General features: G+C 60.8%; 3 protein-coding genes across 4 annotated transcripts in view; 2 read left to right on the top strand and 1 right to left on the bottom strand.

The window, feature by feature from the left end:
- PTCH2 (patched 2) overlaps nucleotides 1–7421 on the top strand; it is a 21402-nt gene extending 13981 nt beyond the window's left edge. Inside the window, 16 exon segments of the mRNA XM_064428695.1 lie at nucleotides 91–222; nucleotides 303–458; nucleotides 582–674; nucleotides 759–884; nucleotides 964–1082; nucleotides 1194–1599; nucleotides 1683–1995; nucleotides 2256–2398; nucleotides 2486–2666; nucleotides 3121–3404; nucleotides 3932–4069; nucleotides 4195–4337; nucleotides 4604–4703; nucleotides 5117–5362; nucleotides 5509–5913; nucleotides 6017–7421. Coding sequence (XP_064284765.1) covers nucleotides 91–222; nucleotides 303–458; nucleotides 582–674; nucleotides 759–884; nucleotides 964–1082; nucleotides 1194–1599; nucleotides 1683–1995; nucleotides 2256–2398; nucleotides 2486–2666; nucleotides 3121–3404; nucleotides 3932–4069; nucleotides 4195–4337; nucleotides 4604–4703; nucleotides 5117–5362; nucleotides 5509–5913 — 2985 coding nt within the window. The 3' untranslated portion in view covers nucleotides 6017–7421.
- Nucleotides 7320–14892, bottom strand: BTBD19 (BTB domain containing 19). The gene is given in 9 exon segments (XM_064428696.1): nucleotides 7320–8212; nucleotides 8339–8464; nucleotides 8658–8789; nucleotides 9111–9179; nucleotides 10501–10560; nucleotides 12076–12129; nucleotides 12536–12773; nucleotides 14667–14854; nucleotides 14857–14892. Coding segments are annotated over 9 exon segments (1038 nt in total). The 3' UTR covers nucleotides 7320–8077.
- Nucleotides 14147–17924, top strand: DYNLT4 (dynein light chain Tctex-type 4). 2 transcript variants are annotated; one of them, XM_064428698.1, is made up of 3 exons: nucleotides 14147–14267; nucleotides 16263–16583; nucleotides 16901–17924. In XM_064428698.1, the coding sequence occupies exon 3, from the start codon at nucleotides 16910–16912 to the stop codon at nucleotides 17561–17563; it is 654 nt and encodes a 217-aa protein (XP_064284768.1). In that variant the 5' UTR covers nucleotides 14147–14267; nucleotides 16263–16583; nucleotides 16901–16909; the 3' UTR covers nucleotides 17564–17924. The 2 variants fall into 2 exon arrangements, with proteins under 2 accessions (XP_064284768.1, XP_064284767.1); XM_064428697.1 differs by lacking the exon at nucleotides 14147–14267 and having other exon boundaries at nucleotides 15084–16583.

Raw genomic sequence — 17924 nt, 5'->3', positions numbered from 1 at the left:
GTGGTGATGCTGACACCCTGAATGGCTGTGGGGTGGGTGTACTGTAGAGTGGGGGCTCCTGACTCCTCTAATGGGATGCACCTCTGGCAGCTGGCACAGGACTCCATCCCTCCCAACGCCACACAGAGTGTCCATGCCTTCTCCACCACCACGCTCAACGACATCATGAAGTCCTTCTCTGACGTCAGCGTCATCCGGGTGGCTGGGGGCTACCTCCTCATGGTACGTGTGCCCCTTCCCTCTGTCCTCTGCCATCCCTCCATCTCCCCCCAGGTCCCTGCTAACCCTCTGTGCTCTTCCAGCTGGCCTACGCCTGTGTCACCATGCTGCGGTGGGACTGCTCCAAGTCCCAGGGGGCTGTGGGCCTGGCTGGGGTCCTGCTTGTGGCTCTCTCCGTCGCCTCTGGCCTGGGGCTTTGCTCGCTGCTGGGCATCTCCTTCAATGCAGCCACCACCCAGGTATGTGCTGGAGGAAGAGCTGGGTACTGTGAGGTGGGCGGGACCCTGAGGGCTCAGGGGTGGCCCAGTCCCCTCTCAGGTGGTGGCCATGTCCCTCTGCTCACGCCAGCTGCTCTGTGGCAGGTCCTGCCCTTCCTGGCCCTCGGCATTGGGGTGGATGACATGTTCCTCTTGGCTCACGCCTTCACCGAGACGAGCCAGCACATCCCCTTCAAGGTGAGCACTGAGCACTGCCCAGGGGCTTCTCGGCCTCCTCCTGCCTCCCCGTGGTCCCTCTCATCACCCCTTCTGTCCCTGCAGGAGCGGACGGGTGAGTGTCTGAAGCGCACGGGGACCAGTGTGGCTCTCACCTCTGTCAGCAACATGATCGCCTTCTTCATGGCAGCCCTGGTGCCCATCCCTGCCCTGCGTGCCTTCTCCCTCCAGGTAGGGCCACGGTCCCTTTTCCAGGGGATGGGAAGGGATGGCAGACCCTGCTCTGATGCATGTCCCCCAATACCTGCAGGCTGCAGTGGTGGTTGTGTTCAACTTCGCCATGGTGCTCTTCGTTTTCCCTGCTATCCTGAGCCTGGACCTGCACCGCCGGGAGAAACGCCGGCTCGACATCCTCTGCTGCTTCTACAGGTACTGGCACTGGGCTGGCTGGGCTGGCTCTGACCCCACAGGTCCCTAAAGAAGACGGGGTGACTAAATAACTCATCCTTCTCTCTCTCCTCCTTCACTTTCTCCATGCAGCCCTTGCTCCTCAAGGGTCATCCAGATCCAGCCCCAAGAGCTTGCTGATGCCAACGACAACCATGCCTGCCATCCATCTCCTTATGGGCACCCCGGCATGGCCACCAGCACCCAGATCACCACCACTGTGCAAGCCTTCACCCGGTGTGACCCCTCGGGCCACCACATTGTCACCGTCCTGCCACCCACCTCCCAGGTGTGCACCTCGCCTGCCATCCTCCTGCCCCACACCGATCCCTTGGGCTCGCAGGTCTTCGCCCCATCCAGCTCCACCCGGGACCTGCTGTCCCAGCTGGATGAGGCCAAGGGTGGCCGGGAGTGTGTCCCCCTGCCCTTCTGCCGCTGGAGCCTCGCTGATTTCGCCCGGGAGAAGTACGCCCCACTCCTTCTGCGAACCCGGACCAAGGTGAGCGGGGGCCAGCCCTGGTGGTGCCACTCAAGATGGGTGGGTGGCACAGGACTCTTCCTGACCCCCTGTTGTCCTCACAGGTGGTAGTGGTGGTGCTGTTCCTGGCGCTGCTAGGGCTGAGCCTCTATGGCACCACCATGGTACACGATGGCCTCTACCTGACGGACATCGTGCCACGGGACACCAAGGCACACGCCTTCATCTCGGCCCAGTTCAAGTACTTCTCCTTCTACAACATGTTCATTGTCACTAAGGGTGGCTTCCACTACCCGGGTGCCCAGGCTGCCCTGCTGAGTCTGCACCAGGCCTTCAGCACCGTCAAGTACGTGGTGCGGGAGGGCAACCGCGACCTGCCTAAAATGTGGCTCCATTACTTCCAGGACTGGCTGAGAGGTGAGGGACATGCCTCTTCTCCATGACCTCCCCTGTCTGACAGTCCTCTCCTCAGCCTGCATGCTCCCCACTGGCCAGGGAATGCCTTTCCTTGTGTGCAGTGCCCTGGGGAGGATGGTCTCAAGGTGCCCAGCACTGGAAGCTGAGCCTTGGGGTTTCTGTGTGCCCATCCCTCTGGCACCACAGTCCCTGGGTCACACGGGGTGGTGTGCAGGGTGTTGTGTCCCCAGAGATGCTTACCCCCCATTCTGCATCCCCAGGGCTCCAGGCCACCTTCGACAGGGACTGGCAGGCCGGGCGCATCACCCATGACAGCTACCGCAACGGCTCTGAGGATGGGGCACTGGCCTACAAGCTCCTCATCCAGACTGGCAACAAGAAGGAGCCCTTCAACTTCAACCAGGTGAGTGGTGGCAGGGCTGGGCTGACTGGGCGGGGATGTCTCTGCCCCAGCTGCCCAGCTCATGCCCGCTCTTGGTCTCTCCTGTAGTTGACCACGCGGCGACTGGTGGACGAGAATGGCATCATCCCCCCCGACACCTTCTACATCTGCCTGACGGTGTGGGCCAGCAACGACCCCCTGGGCTTTGCTGCCTCCCAGGCCAACTTCTACCCCCCACCCCCCGAGTGGATTCATGACAAGTACGACACCACGGGCGAGAACCTGCGAAGTGAGTGAGCATGGGTCCCCTGTGCCCCTGGCATTCTCCTGCAGAGTATCCCACTCCCCACACCTTTTTGCCCTGACGGGAAACCCCTCACATCCCTCACCCCATCTGGTAAACTGCCTTGCTTCCCCATGCTTAACCCTTCTCCTCTTGTCTTCTTGTACCCCACACCCTGAGCATCCCACTGTGCATTCCCTATGCCCTTAGCAATACACGTCTGCTCCATCCCGTGAGCATCTCACTGCAAAGAGTAACCCACTAATGCACAGAAATCCTACAGGCAGAGAAATGCCCTGCCCTCCTCCGTGACCCCAGTCTGTTCCGTACACCCTCCCCAGACCTGTGGTAGCCAGCCAGGCATCAGTCTGCCCTCAGGCTGGTGTGACCATGGTGCTCTCGTGCTGCCTGTACACCTGTACTGCCCATACCCTCACACTGCCTGTGATCTCCTCCCCAGTCCCAGCAGCCCAGCCGCTGGAGTTTGCCCAGTTCCCTTTCTACCTGAGCGGGCTGCGTCGCACGTCCGACTTCGTGGAGGCGATCGAGAGCGTTCGGGCCATCTGCCAGGAGGCCGCCCAGCGCCACGGCGTGCTCAGCTACCCCAGCGGCTACCCCTTCCTCTTCTGGGAGCAGTACATCGGCCTGCGGCACTGGTTCCTGCTGGCCATCAGCATCCTGCTGGCCTGCACCTTCCTCGTCTGCGCCTTGCTGCTGCTCAACCCCTGGACCGCCGGCATCATCGTGAGTACGCACCCTGATGCACGGGATGGTCCTGAGGGGTGGGGTCGGGGGCATCCAGGCTTTCTCCCGTCCTGCCGAGGGGTCCTGGGTACCTGCTTCATGGGAGTTGGGTGATGGCGTGGCCAGGGGCACCCTGGGGGGAAGGGATGCCCATATGAGGGTGGCAGTGGTGGGAGATTCCTGAATGGAGGGATCAGTTATATCATTGATGAAGAGAACAGGGACCCTGCATACATTCCTGCAGAAGAGTGTGACAGGAACACCCATATGGAGATGGCAGTTGTGGGAGCCACAAGGAGGGATCAGGGAACCTGTTATGATGGGAATGTGTGTAGTGGGCAGGGGTTTGATGACATCCATGCAGAACAGGGTGAGGGCTACCCTCAGAAGATGGGACAGAGGGACTCCCCAAATAGAGGGAAAAGGGTCATTGAGGTGAGACTGCCCTATATGGAGTAGGATCAGGCTTGCCACGGAGAGGGGACAGCCAATCAAAGCCATCTCTCATTGTCCCCACCACCCTCCAGGTCTCCATCCTGGCCATGATTGCTGTGGAATTGTTTGGCATCATGGGGCTGATGGGCATCAAGCTGAGCGCCATCCCTGTGGTCATCCTCATTGCCTCAGTGGGCATCGGTGTGGAGTTCACCGTCCACGTGGCCCTGGTGAGCACAGGCTGATCCCAGTTCCCACTCCCTGGCACCCTCACCCCCTTGGCCATGTGCTAATGGGTGGCCCATCACAGGTGGCACATGGGGACAGCCCCGCCTGACATTTCCATCCCCCTCAGGGCTTCCTGACAGCTGCAGGGAGCAGGAACGTGCGCTCAGCCGCAGCACTGGAGCACACTTTTGCGCCTGTGATGGATGGTGCTGTCTCCACCCTCCTGGGTGTCCTCATGCTGGCTGGCTCCGAGTTTGATTTCATCATGAGGTGAGCACTGACAAAGGGTAAATCAGCCGCGTGCTGCCCTACAAGAGCTTCGGCAGTGGGGGCTGGTGGGTGTGGCAGCCCCCATCTGGCAGTGGGGATGTGGGGTAGCTGGTGAGGACATCTTGCTGGGGACTGCCATTCCATCTTGCCTGGAGGCTGGGGAGACATGGCAGGGCCACGGGCTGTGGCATGAGAAGCCATGTTTGCAATGGGACAGGTTCATGGTGGCTGTGCCTGCTTACCCCATGTGCCTGTGCTCCCCTCAGGTATTTCTTTGCGGTGCTGACCATCCTGACACTGCTGGGGCTGCTCAACGGGCTGGTGCTGCTGCCCGTGCTGCTCTCTGTCATCGGGCCACCCCCTGAGGTACAAGACCCCTCCATCCCACCTCTCCCTCGTCCTCCCCAGCCCTGTACCCATGTCTCTCCATCCCCCATTGCCCCTCTCCCTGCCCACCTTTCACCCTTTATCCATCTTTGCCTTGTCCAGTCCCAACCTCATCTTGAACCCACCTCAGTCTATCCCTTGCCCTGTATCATTCCTCTTTTACCTCATCCTTTCTCTGACCCATATCCTACTTGTCCCATACCTTGTTCCTGCTTCATTCCACACACAACTTCCCCCATCCCTCCCTGACCCATCCCTCCCTGACCCATGACCTCCCTGATCCCATCCCTGCTTCACCTGGCATCACCCGCATCCCCATGCTTGCATCAACCCATACTCCCTACTTCTCCATACTCTGTCCCTGGCTCCTCTGACCTGTCTTCTCTCCCCAGGCATCCCTGGTGGACAATGGCCCCTGCCTACCCCCACAAGAGTCGATACCCCCATGTCTGGGCCCTGGGGGACTGTACGTCCGGCGCGCTCCAGCCTGGCCTGCCACCTTCCCTGAGCCCTCTGACACGGAGCACTACACGGAGAGCGTGGGGCCAGGCAGCCCACGGGGACCCTTCGTTGTGCCCCCTGCCCCAGCACACATCCTCCTGGAGGCTGGCAAGGACCCCAGCTTCCCCCGCATCACTGTGAGTGTCTCTACCCATTGTGGCATTGCCAGCTCCCCTGCATCCCCAGGGAGAGGGTCACAGAGCTGCGGGATGGGGGCTGGTGGTGCTGCCAGAGGGATGCTCAATATGACAGGGGACCCTCATGCTTTATGCTCCCCCTCCAGGTGCTGAAGCCCTACAAGGACAGCCTGGAGGCTCAAGGGAAGAAAGAGGCTTCTGGCCCTCAGCCTGCAGCCCCGCTGCCCTTTGGGGAGCCGTGCAGCACACTGCCCCGAGATCCCCCACAGCCCGGCCCAGCGGGCACCCGGCCGGCCCCCGCCGCAGCCCTGCCCACCTACAGCACCCACCTGCAGGGTCCTGCCGGCAGCTACACCACCGTCACGGCCACCGCATCGGTGACAGTGGCCCTGCACCCCACACTGCCTGGCTCCTACCCCAGCTTCAGCCCCGAGGGCTTCGCCAGCAGTGAGCGGGACTGCCTGGACGAGCCCGGCACCAGCGGCACCGCTGTGCCCGACACCTTGGAGATGCAGAACATGGGACACCACGGCGCAGGTGCCTGGCGCTAGGTGAGCTTGGGGCACCTTGCCCAGGGCTGGTGCATGGCAGCGTGGGGGTGCGAGGTGGGTGTGGAGGGACCCAACTGATCCCCAAATCTCTCTCTCCCTGCAGGTTGCTGGTTCCTGGGCAGAGCATCTCCCCAGCACCCCGTGGGCACAGGAGGGTGCAGAGCGGGGTCACCCGTGTCATGCTGCTAATCGCCAGAGTGGTCTTGGCCGAGGAGGACCAGCCCCCCTGCACCCTGCACCGGGGCTTGGTAGGGCAGGCTGGCACTTCTATGCAAGCTGTGTGCAGGCCAGGCCATGCCCGCGTGTCCCTCACCTGAGGCTGTACCGTTGGTGCCGTGTCCCATCACCCAGGGCTTGGGGTTATCCTGCCCTGGGCTTGTTGCCCCCCAGAAATGGAAGCACTAACTCCCCCCTCTGTTTCTGGAGCTGCTGGCAAGGTGGACTCAGTGCCATGCCAGCTCCCCCTCTGTGGGGTCACTGCCTGCTCCCCATCACCTCCTCCTGGGACCACCCATCCCAGGCCACGAGCTGGGGTGCCCCAACAGGGTGCCCTGATGCCCCCTGTTCTGATAAGGGGGCAGCCCCAGAGCCAGCTATGCCCTGGCATGGCATGGGCAAGGCCTAGGGTGGGCACCCCCACCTTTATTTATTGCAAAGGGAAACTATCTATAGAGAGATATATATTTTTAAGCTTATTTTAAAAGATTTATTTCTCAGCCTAAAGCCTCACCCGGCTGCCCAGGGTGCAGGCAGGGAGCGGGCAGACCCTTTGCCCAGTGCAGGGCTGCCCACTGGAGGCAGCAGGAGCCCGGGGGCACAGACCTGGTTCGTGCCCTCACTCCATGGGCAGCTCACCCCTTCCAACATGCTAGTCTGTGCCTCAGTTTCCCCAGTGGCAAGGATTGGAAGGCTAGAGATCATGGATGTGCCACAGTGGAGAAAGGGAGCCTGTTGCTCCGCAGCACACAGGCAGGGTTTTGGAAGGGGGACATGCTTGGAGTGGTCCTTGCTGTGCCAAGCCCCTGAGCTGTCCCACGATCACAGCCCCTGTGTCACACTTGTGCTCTGTCCAGGGGATGGCACAGGCTTGAGCACGCACAGGACGCTGCACGCTGACGTGGGCTCCCATGGTGCCACCAGGCACATCTTGCTGGGAAACGTTATTTCTTACCATGTCCCCGTGCAACGGGGCTGTCCCTGCAGCCAGCCCCTGTCCCTGTCCCCGTCCCCGTCCCGGGCACCGTCCGCGCCGTTACCCAGCACTTTAACTCCAGCGGTGTTTGCTGTGCCTGTGCCCCAGGCCCCCTGACACTGCCGCTCAGCAGGGGTGGCCCTGGGGACCCTGTCCCCGTGCCAGGCGTGGGCACGGCGGGCAGCCCCCCCCAAACACGCCATCTAAGTTATTTATATCAAAGAGAGCAAAGGTTTATTTTTGTAGTTTGTACAGGCGGTAGTGGGGACTGAAGGTTTATTTTTAAAGAGTAAATATATATATTATATATAAATTACCCGCTGTGTCTGGCCCTTTCTCCTGGGGAACACAGCTGGGGGGGGGGTGGGTATGTGTGCTTGAGACAGACCCAGCTGTGTGCACACACTCAATGGGGGGTGCAAGGGGGGCTGCACACTGTGTGTGTGGCACAGGGAGGGCTGGCAGTCTGTGCTCTGTGTGTGTGGCCTGCTGGCACGGCTTGGCGGGGGTTGGGAGCCTGTCGGTGCAGCAGTGCGTGCAAAGATGCCCATGTGTCCCCTCCTAGCTGCACCCCCTCCAAGCCCCAGGGTCCCCGTGGCCCAGCGCGGGCAGGCGCTGGTGCTCTCCCCCACTGCAGCACAGCCCCGCTGCCGGGGGAGGGCAGCACGGCCCCGGGCAAGGGGGAGCTCATCCTGGGTCCCCATCCCGCAGGGATCTCTGCAGCCCCACCACCCTTGGGTCACTGCCTGGGCAGCCTGCAGTGTCCTTGCACCCATCCCATGGCCCAGCCCTCCCCTACCCCCAGCCCCTGCATCACTTTTGGGGTGACCCAGGCATCCTGCCCTGCCCCTGACACAGTAACAAATCATCTTATCGATGATGTTCTTGGCCACGGCAGCATCAGTGCCCAGCCCCAGTGCCTGCCCTGCTGCAGAGTCCCCGGTTGGGCTGGACAAAACCCGCTGCCAGCCCCTACTTGGTGTGTGGCTCAAGGTGACGGTGATGGTCGCGGGGCCGCGTGCCCCGGCGGGGACGGCAGAGGCGGGAGGGCACCCCGCTGCCCCTCCTCAGTGCGTGGGCACGCCAGGCTGCCGCGATGTTCTCCACCTGTGGGGCAGGGGAGATGGATGGGGGCATCAGCAGTGCCACAGTGCGGCCCTCCTCCGCCCATCCCGCAGCACCCTCCAGCCCTGGAGGTCAGTCAGGGCACACTAAGAACAGGCAGCAGCTCACCGGGATGAGGAGGTCCTGCTGGTTGTAGCTCTCCAGTGTCACCAGCTCACTGGGTGCCAGCAAGGGCAGACGCAGCTCCCTCACGGGCAGGGCAGCCACCTCTGGCACCGGACGCTCCAGGACAGCCTGTCAGACATCAGGATGTGAGGGATGAGGCTGGTGACGTCCTGGGCACCAGGGGAAGCAGGGCCTAGGGGGAGTGACACAGCCTCTGTGTGCTTCACAGAGCCCTGGGCTCAGGGATAGGGTGCCTACATTCCCAGCCTGGGCTGGTGGGGGCCCAGGCACCCCTGGGTGCTCCTTGCTGCATGCCACTCACCGAGCTGACGTGAGCCCACTCACGCACAGCCTGCACCAGGTCCAGCTCATCCGCGGCCAGGCGGTCGCTGCGCAGCACCCGCGCCAGCACCACGTCTGAGAGCTCACGGAAGCCCTGGGTCTGCACCACTGCCTGCCAGCACAGCACAGCACTGGGGTGCTGCAACCAGGACCCCACACAACCACCACCCCTGTCCATCAGACACATCCTGGTGCCATGCCTGCCTGGCACTCCAGCACCCCCCAACCCAAACTGCAATCCTCTGACACTCCAGTATCCCCCAGCCTGGCTCTGCCAGTCACCCAGCATCTTCTCTCCAAACACCCCTCCCAGCCCCCAGGCATCTCATTCTTAGTAGCCCTGCTCCCTTGCCTCATGCAGCATTCTCCATGCTGTGTGCCCCCCATACCCTGGGTACCCCACACCATGCTCCCCCATCACCTGCCACCGTACCGCGGTGCAGCCCTCGATGAAGGCCAGGCAGTGCTGCTGGAGGTCCACCTGCCCATAGGTCACTGCAGCCTGGGAGACAACACAGACACCTGCAAGGGGGTCCAGGGCAGGAGGGACTCCCTGTCAAAGCCCTACAGAAATGTGGGCACTGTCAGGGACACAGGTGAGGCACACATCCCTCTGGTTTGGGTATCACAGTGAGAATGTGGGGAGGAAGGGGCACCAAGGCCCCCTCCTTTCTTGGCCTGCCCAACAGAAAATGTTTTGGTGGGTCAATGCCCACAGTGCTAATGCCTGGGCCCCCACCAGCCCATGTGGCTAATGTGCACAGTGGTCACCCAGCCCCACCCTAAGCAGGACACATGATTTTCCACCTCTATTCAGGTATCTCACCAAGCCCACAGTGGTGCTGTTCTCACAAGGTAACACCGCAGGCACATGAAACCACCAGTCCCCAGTGCTCCTTGTGTGGGCACAGGATCAGCTTAAAGCCCCCCACAAGCACCCCATACCCCTGGTGCCAGCCTCAGCCTGACCCATAGCTGCCATCCCCCACTGCAGCAGGAATTTGGGGTTGCTCTCATTTTCTCCCAGCCCTACTGAGCAATGCTGGGCCCAGGGCTGGCACTGCCCATCGGGTTACCAGGAGGGCATGACCCCAATCCCCCCACAGCAGCCCCTGTGTGTGGGGTACTGGGGACCAGCACAGGCAGGGTGAACCTCACATCCCCCTCCACCACAGCAGGGGACCAGTGCTGACGTAAGTGGGGAGGGCAGATGAGCTGTTTTCTTCAGGTTTGTTTTGTTCTGGGGTTTTGGGGTTTCTTCTTTTGTTTCCTCTGGGCCAATTTTAGCACCGTTTATGTCACCATGGTCTGGCACCACATCTGGCTGGGGCTCTGTGCTCTGGGGCAGGCACCTCACCCCAAGATTGTTTCAGCTTGTAGGATATTAAACAAATACATCTTCTCTGGGGAGCAGCCTTGGCCCCACCAAGTAGCATGGCCAGGGCCATTAGGACCTTCGCAAGGCTATTTTTAGGGGCTTCAACTCTCAGCAGGGATTTTGGGACTGGCTCCCCAAAACTCAGTGCCTCCCAGTTTCATGCAGATGATGACAAAGCCCTGTCACTGTGGAGTTCTGGCCAGTGCTGCTCAGGCTGACAGAGAAGACACTTCTCTGCCAGGATCTGGTGGCCCCACTGTCCCTTGCAGCCCAGGTACAATCCCAGTGGTTTGGGAGTTGGCAGGGCAGCTGCTGTGCCAGGGGTGAGAGGGAAATCCTGCCCCACTGTCCAGCAGAGAACAGAAGGGTCAAGTCTGTTCCTGCCCCAAAATTGTACAAGTTATTTTTAATAAATAAAATGTGACCCTACTGGTGTGACTCTTACCTGCAGAGCCTCGCAGACCTGCTCCACACTCAGCGTGTCCTTGATGAACTTGACACAGAGCTGTAAGGCAGACAGGGAGAGGGTGGGCAGAGTGGGGGACACAACCCTGCCATCCCCCCACACAACTCTCAGCATCCCCTGAGCCCCAGCACATGGAATGTGGGGCAGAGGCACCTCCAGCCCCCCAGGATTTCATAAACAATGGCCTGGGGGGTGAGGTCTTGCAGTGTGGATGTGGGCAGCCAGCTTGGCCACTGATGGAGCCAGGGACCAAGACTGATGTGACCAAACCCAGCCAATCTGATAGCCCCAGGTGGGTCCCTTAATCCTGCCTACAGATGCCATCCATGTTCTGCCACAGGGCACAATCCTGGTGCCAGCTTCAGTGCACTGGGTGACCTCAGCTTTGCCCCAGCCCTGCCTGCCAGCTGTGCTCTGGCTGTGACTGCTGGGGGAACAGCATCTCCAGCTGCATCCCCTGCATGGATGATGCAGGTGGGATGCAGCCAGACCAGCATGTTCATCATGAGTGGGACCTCTCTCCTGCCTATCTCAGCTGCCTACCAGAGTCCCTGGGAAACCCAAGGGGATGTGACATGCAGAGAGGAGCTGTCAGCTGGGGCAGAAGGGCCCTGAGTCATTGACAGGAGGGATATGAGGTCACCCTGCAGCTGGGCACTCTGACATGGTTTCACCAACTGTCTTTGGTCAGCCCCTTTCCCTCCCACCCCTCCTCTATGCAGGTCATCCCCCTCAGGATGCATTTGCTGGGTGGTGGGGTGTGACTCATGACAGGAACACCAGGTCCCCCTTTTCTGCTACACCCCTTATATCCCTTCCCTGCCCAGACAGCTGTTTGACAGCTCTCTGCCACATCTGGGCTTTGGCTGATCTTGTTCCCACAGATCCCATCCCACCACTCTGGCAGACAGGAGCCCACGATTCCTCAGCTCCTGAGGTACTTTTCCAGAGCGATGGGGAGGGAGGGGAAGTCTGGGTGTGAGCTGTCGGGTCACGCGTTCAGCCAGGCTGTAATTCAGGAATCAGGCTGATGACGTGGCCTGGCTGCCCTCTCCAACACCGAGCTGCTTCAGCTCCCCAGCCCCTCCTCGTTCAGCTCCCACTCTTCCTCTTTGCTCCCTGCTGCCTTCCCAAAACCTTCCCACCCGAAGCAGCATCACCCTGGCAGCACGACAGCTGAGGTGCTGACTGCTCCCAAGGATCAGGGCTCTCTTTAACTGCATCACCCTGTCAGATGACCAGACAGCACGTGTGGGCAAAGGCACAGGGGCTTTCCTCCTGACCTTTGCTGTGCAGGAGATGTGAAACTCCATGTCCTTCCCCATGACTTCTCGGGATTCCCCTGTGGGATTCCCGGCCGATGCTGCATCCCCTCAAGGGGGATCCCACTGGAGAGACCTTCCAGGATTGAGAAACAGGGCCAAGCCTGTGTGAATCACCACAGTGTTTTCTTAAGAGGCACCCCCAGCCACCAGCCATGCAGGGACCATCTTGGAGTGCTTCCCAGCCTGGGAACACTCAGGACCACTGCCCACAGCCCAGACAGCACCGTACCTTGCACAGGTCCTGCAAGCCATACTCCACCGATGAGGTCAGCACCTCCAGTGCCTGCAGGCAAGAGGGACCTTGTGATCATCAGCGTGTGGGGCCATGGACAGACACAGCAGCCCAGGGCAAAGGGCAGGTGTGCTCCAGCTTCCGTGGGAGCTTCTGACTGGGGCATGGGAGATAAGGCTGCTGCATGGAGAAAAATGTACGTCTCCTGCTGTGGTGTCCCCACTCTCATCATCCAGGGTATGCACAGCCAGAGGTCCCGAGATTGGGACAAGGTGCTCTGGACACCCCACTGTGCTGGGTTGAGACCCCACACATTCATTACCCTGTTAGCCAGGCAGAGAGAATCACACAGACCATCTCCTCCAATTTTGGCACACCAAGAGTTGCAAAGCACCCCCTTCCCCTGCATCCCCTTCACTCCCATTCCATGGTCCCCACCAGCCCCATCCCCACTCACTATGTGGCTGTTGAGGGTGACACTGTTGGTGTAGAGGAACTCGATGACGGCCAGGAAGACCTCAGGCTGCACGTTGCCCAGGATGAAGGGGCCCTGGGGTGGGACACTGCTGGAGGAGTCCTGGCTGCCCACTGGTGCCTGGCTGAGCATGCCACGGAACACCTGACAGCGGCACGCCAGCACACAGCGGTGTGCAAACACCTTCTGCTGCTCCTGGCCCACCACGAACATCACATCGCTGCGGGGAGAGGGGACCATGAGGGACACGGTGCCTGGAAGCAAGGACACGGCCTTCCCTGGGCTGGGACAGGGCCCTGCTGAGCGCCCAGCACAAGGGGCTGTACCCTTCACTTTTAACCCAGGGGTCTGTCCCAGCAGGGGACAGAGGGGACCTTGTTGGTGGCTCTTTCCAGCCATCTGAATGCTGCAGGCAAGGTGAGCATGACAAGTCCTCTGGGAAGCATGGAGAGCCCAGGGTGCTGGCACAGAGAGCCCAGGGTGCTGGCACCGAGCAGGGCAGAGAAAGGCCAAGGACAGCTGGAGAAAGTGACTTTCTCTTTTGGCATAGCAGAGCCAAGGAAAGCTTTGCTGTCACCAGGATGAGCATCCTTGACTCATGGGAACTGACTCATCATCTCAAGGATGTGAAGTCTCTGGCACAGCTGCCAGAAGGGCTGGCACTGGCCCAAAAGGACAGCTTGTGGCACACAGTAGAGCACAGGGACCATCCTGTTGCCCTGATCCCCTATAACCCTCCCCTCCCCAAAATGCTTCCCCAGCTCCATGGCCCAAGGAAAGCGGGGCAAGATCAGGGGAAAGGAAGCAGGCAAAGGAGTCACCAGCCTGAGCACACCTGTGGCAATGGCCCATCTATCCCCCTGTTCCTTCCTCCATCCCAGCAGGCCAATGAGCAGAAGACATGCCACCCAAACGCTGACTGCCATGAGGACATGCACAAATCCATGGCCTGACCCTCAGAGTGTCCCACAGGGAGGTGTATGTGCCCACCCACGGGGTCATCCCAAGTGTCTATCAGGAGACACAGCTGGGGCAGGACGGGTGCTGTGAGCAGAGCCCAACACATCCTCCATGACTGCTCCTGCAAGGGGGATCATGATAAACTGTTCTGTGATTGAGGTCCACGGGCCAAGAGGGGCAAGCAGGATGCAGGCTGTGAGATGTGGAATGCCAGCTATGATGATGGCATGCAAGGTATGGGATGCAGGACACAGGCTGCAGGATGGGTGCAAAATGAAGGTTGCAGGATGTGGGATGCAGAACAAAGGCTACAGAGTGCAGGCTGTGAGGCACAGGCTACAGCAGAAAGGATGCAGGATGTGGGATGAAGTAGATGGATGCAGAGCACAGATTTCAGGTTGCAGGATGCTGGATAAGGAGTATGGGTTGAAACATATGAGCAGCAGGATGTAGACTGAGAATGACCAGGCAGTGTCAGCCACTCCTCTACTGCCTGCTTGCTGCTGTGGCTGGGGAGTTTTTATTGGGATTTCTCTTCTGGGTGGTCAAAAATTTCAGCAGGAATGGGGATTTCCTTAGATAGCTCTGGTGTTCCTTAGGCTGGCCTCAGCAGGAAGGGGGTGAAGAGAACCACAGCCAGGCAGGACATACCATGTGGGTGAGGGAGCCAAGGCAGCACCTCCATCTCTGCTCTCTGCTCTGGCACGAGGTGGCAGGAATGCCAAACCCAGGGACAAAACACCAGTAAAGCCAGGTGGGAGAGGAACTTGAGCAGGGAGGAAGCTGCTCCTGAGGAGCTCAATGTACCCCCGTTCCTGACAAGGGCAAGATCCCCAGCCCAGGATTTATCCTGGGAAACTGCCTTGCCCTGTTGGCACCATGCCTGGGGACAGAGGGGGTCTGGGCACACCCGGGAACTTTCCCTCCTCCCGAGAGATGACTGTGGCTGTGCAGGGTGGGCCGCACCTGGGCGGCCCTGGACTCCCGTAGGCATGCGGGCGTGTGGGGAGCGCCGCACAAGCCACACCGGCCCCACCAGCTCCCGGGGCCCCCCGAACTGCCTGCGGGCCCCGATGGCCCAGCCGGAGGGCGCGGGGCTGCGGGAAAACAGCACGGAGCCGCGGCCGGGGGCTCAGCAGGGCCCGGGCCTCACCTGAACTGGGGGTTGTTGACCAGGGTGCGCAGGGCCGCGCTGAAGGCGGCCGCGTCGCCCTGCAGCCGCGCCGGGCACGGTCCGGCCATGGGCGGCCTCAGCGAGCGCGGCGGCGGCAGCGGGCCCGAGGATGGCGGCGGCGGATCCGGCGGCTGCCGGGAGGCCGGCCAGCCCGGGGAGGCCGCGGGGAGGAAGCCAGCGGGCTGCGCCGTACGGCACGGCCCATTGCTAGGGAAACCCGGCAGCGGGAGGGAGGGAGGGAGCGAGGGGACAGCGAGGCGTGAAGCACAGCTTGCTGCCAAGGCCGCTCCGGCCGGCGCTCGCCGGATGGGGAAGCAGCGCTGCTCTGCGCCTTGCTGCGAGTGGAATTCCTCGCCGTGTTTCGTGGCTTGGCTCTGGCACGCCTGGCACGGGGACACTGCTGCCCGAGCTGGTGGCTTTGCTGCAGAGCAAAGAGATGGGGTGAAGAGAGGCTGGCAGCTGGGATTTTGGAAAAGGCAGTGCATGCACGGAGATCACCCTCACCTCCACCTGCACAGCCCCCAGGGAAAGCGTGGCTGAGACCCCAGCAGCAGCACTGGAGCCCGGCAGGGAGATTTGTCCAATGAAATGGGGGAAGCCTTCTCTCCAGTGATGCTCCAGGCCAGAGCCCTGCAGCTCTCAGGTCTGCTCAGGGTACAGGTGCTTGAAGGCAGAAAAAAGCATCACCAGCCCCATAGAAAGGCTTGGGTAGGAATGGACCATTTAGTTCCAACCCCTCTGCCATGGGCAGGGATGCACCCACTAGATCAACCCACCAGAGCAACCGCTCACCTAAGCCCAAACGGAGTGCTGTGCCATTCTCCAGCCCTCGGCTGCCCCAAGCAGCCCAAGGCGGGGATTGCCCATGGAGGAATCCACCCTTGTCAGTGGGTGGTGCGAGGGAGAGGCAGGAATGGGGCTCGGAGCTGAGGCAGCGCCCCAAGGGAATGGGGGCCAGCTGGCAGTGTGCTTGGCAGCGCTAGTCCGAGGCAGGCTATAAATACCTCCGACGGGAGATAGAAACACAAAAGCCATCCCCACTTTCCTCAAATAGCTCGGCAGCCAGGCCAGACAAAGGCACATTGATGGTGCAGCCGTGTCGTACCAGCTGGGCTGGGCTCCACTGGAGAGAGGAACTCCAGGCAGGGTCGGGAGCCCCCTGCCCTGCTCATCCCCCAAGCATTACAGCAGCAGGGTCCCTGCCACGTGCCAGGGCTGTGCTCCATCCAGCCCCTGGAAGTGTTCAAGGCTGGTTGGATAGGGCTCTGAACAATCTGGTCTAGGGGTGGCATCCCTGCCCATTGCCAGTGATTTGGAACTAGATGATCTCTAAGGTCCTTTCCAACACAACCCACTATGTGATTATATGATTCAATGGGTGCCTTCCCACGCAAACTCTCCCTTGGTGCAGTGGGGCATAAGTAGCCTAAGGACGCAAATGTCTAAGCAAAATAAAGCTGTTGCAGGGCTCAGCCACAGTGCAGCCCATAGTCAGGGCACAAAGCAGTGATCACAGTTGCTACTCTCCACCCCCTGCTCTTCTCCTGCACTCCAACACCAGCCTGCATTTTTCAGGGCTGGCAGGGAGCTGAGATTGGAAGGCACATATCTGGAGTAACCACATCCCTGTGCTGACACAGCTGAAAAGGCAGTGAGGGTAGGAGTGAAGGGGAACAGTGCTGCCCAGGGACCAGGAAACAAGGAGTTAAAGGAGCCCTGCCCCAGAACAGCCCTGGAGACCTACAGTGTCATGTAGCAACACTTCACCTTCCAGGAGCACAACAGGTTTGGCCCTGCTCACAGCAACTTGCAAGATAAAGATTGGGCCTGGGCAGTGACATCCACCAGACACAAGTCCCCTGGGTTTACTCTGGAAGGACAGGAGTGGAACTTAGGGTAAGTGTGGGATGCAGACTGAACACTGGGGAAAGAGTCACTCACCTGTGCCGGGGGAAGGGCTGGGGATGGGAGCAGAGGGCGGTGCGGAACATACATTACTGCACTGGATCAGCCCCAGCTGGCTGAGTCTGATGGGCATCGAGGCACTGGAGAAGGGAACACAGCTGCCATGGATCTCCCAGCCCCTCTGCATCTTGTCTCACAAGACAAATGGGATTTGCAGAGGGCAGGGAGAAGTGAGGCAAAGAGGCAGGGGAATGGAGAGGCTACAGGACCCCTGCCTCACCTAACACTCAGGTACATCTCCTTTGCAGGCCACCCCTATGGCTGAGCAGCCCGTCCCAGAGACCGCCCTGCTGGCCCAGGTGCTGGCTGCAGCCAGCACTGAAGCCCCTTCACTCCGCGCTGGCCGCCGTGGGTCGCAGCCCCCCGCCCCAGCCCGGGGCGCCGAGGAGAGCAAAGCACCGCCCCTGCTCTCCCGCCGCAACTCCATCCTCAGCCGCCGCAGCTCCTTCGGGATGCTCCCGGGGAGCAGGCGCCCCTCCATTGGCCCCTGGATGCTCCACAGACGTGTTAGCTTCTCTGGGCTCCCAATTTTCCAACCCATCCTCAAGAGCCGCCTTGAAAACACTTACAGGATGGGGCCAGACAAAGGCTGCAAGTTTGATGCGGAGCGGGTGCAGCGGGTGCTGGAGGGGACCCTGGCCTGCGCCTTGGGGACCACTGCATACAGTGCCCAGGGCAGTGCCCCACTAGCCCAGAGCCTGACTGAGCTGCTGCACAACCAGGCCAAGGAGGTGGTGCCACCCCGCTACAAGCTGGTCTGCCATGTGGTGCTGGGCCAGCAGGGCCAGCAGAGCCTCGTGGTGGCCAGCCGGGCACTATGGGACCCTGAGACTGACAGCTTTGCCTCTGCCACCTTCTCCAACGCCTCCCTCTTTGCTGTGGCCACAGTGTACGGGGTCTACTTCGAGTAGCACATGCCTCTCTGTCCACCCAGTTTTGCAGAGCTGTAGGGAGAGAGCAGCTGAAATAAAGAGGTTTTGTCCGTCTGTGTGTCATACCTTGGGCCAGGGTGTGTGCAGGGAGCAAGATAAGGATGCTCACTCCAGCCTCAGCTCACACCCACGCTGCAGTTCCCAGTACCACGGTTTGCAAAAAGACCCAAGCGGCAGCAAACACAACAAAAGGCTGGATTTCCCTGGAACAGGCAACTGCCCAAGGCTGTTGGAGCAGCCCAGGCTGCTTCCCACAGCACAAGCTGCTCCCAGGCAGATTGATTACACAGATCACCTTCAAAGCAAGCTCACAGAGCTCTTTCCTGGCTTCATGCCCAGC

The sequence above is a fragment of the Passer domesticus genome, chromosome 7, assembly GCF_036417665.1.
Source record: "Passer domesticus isolate bPasDom1 chromosome 7, bPasDom1.hap1, whole genome shotgun sequence".
In the NCBI taxonomy this organism is placed as follows: Eukaryota; Metazoa; Chordata; class Aves; order Passeriformes; family Passeridae; genus Passer; species Passer domesticus.
This window is presented reverse-complemented; position numbering and strand designations above follow the sequence as displayed.

Excerpts from the sequence above, each read along its gene's own strand:
- DYNLT4 (XM_064428698.1), top strand. The coding sequence starts at position 16,910 with ATGGCTGAGCAGCCCGTCCCAGAGACCGCCCTGCTGGCCCAGGTGCTG.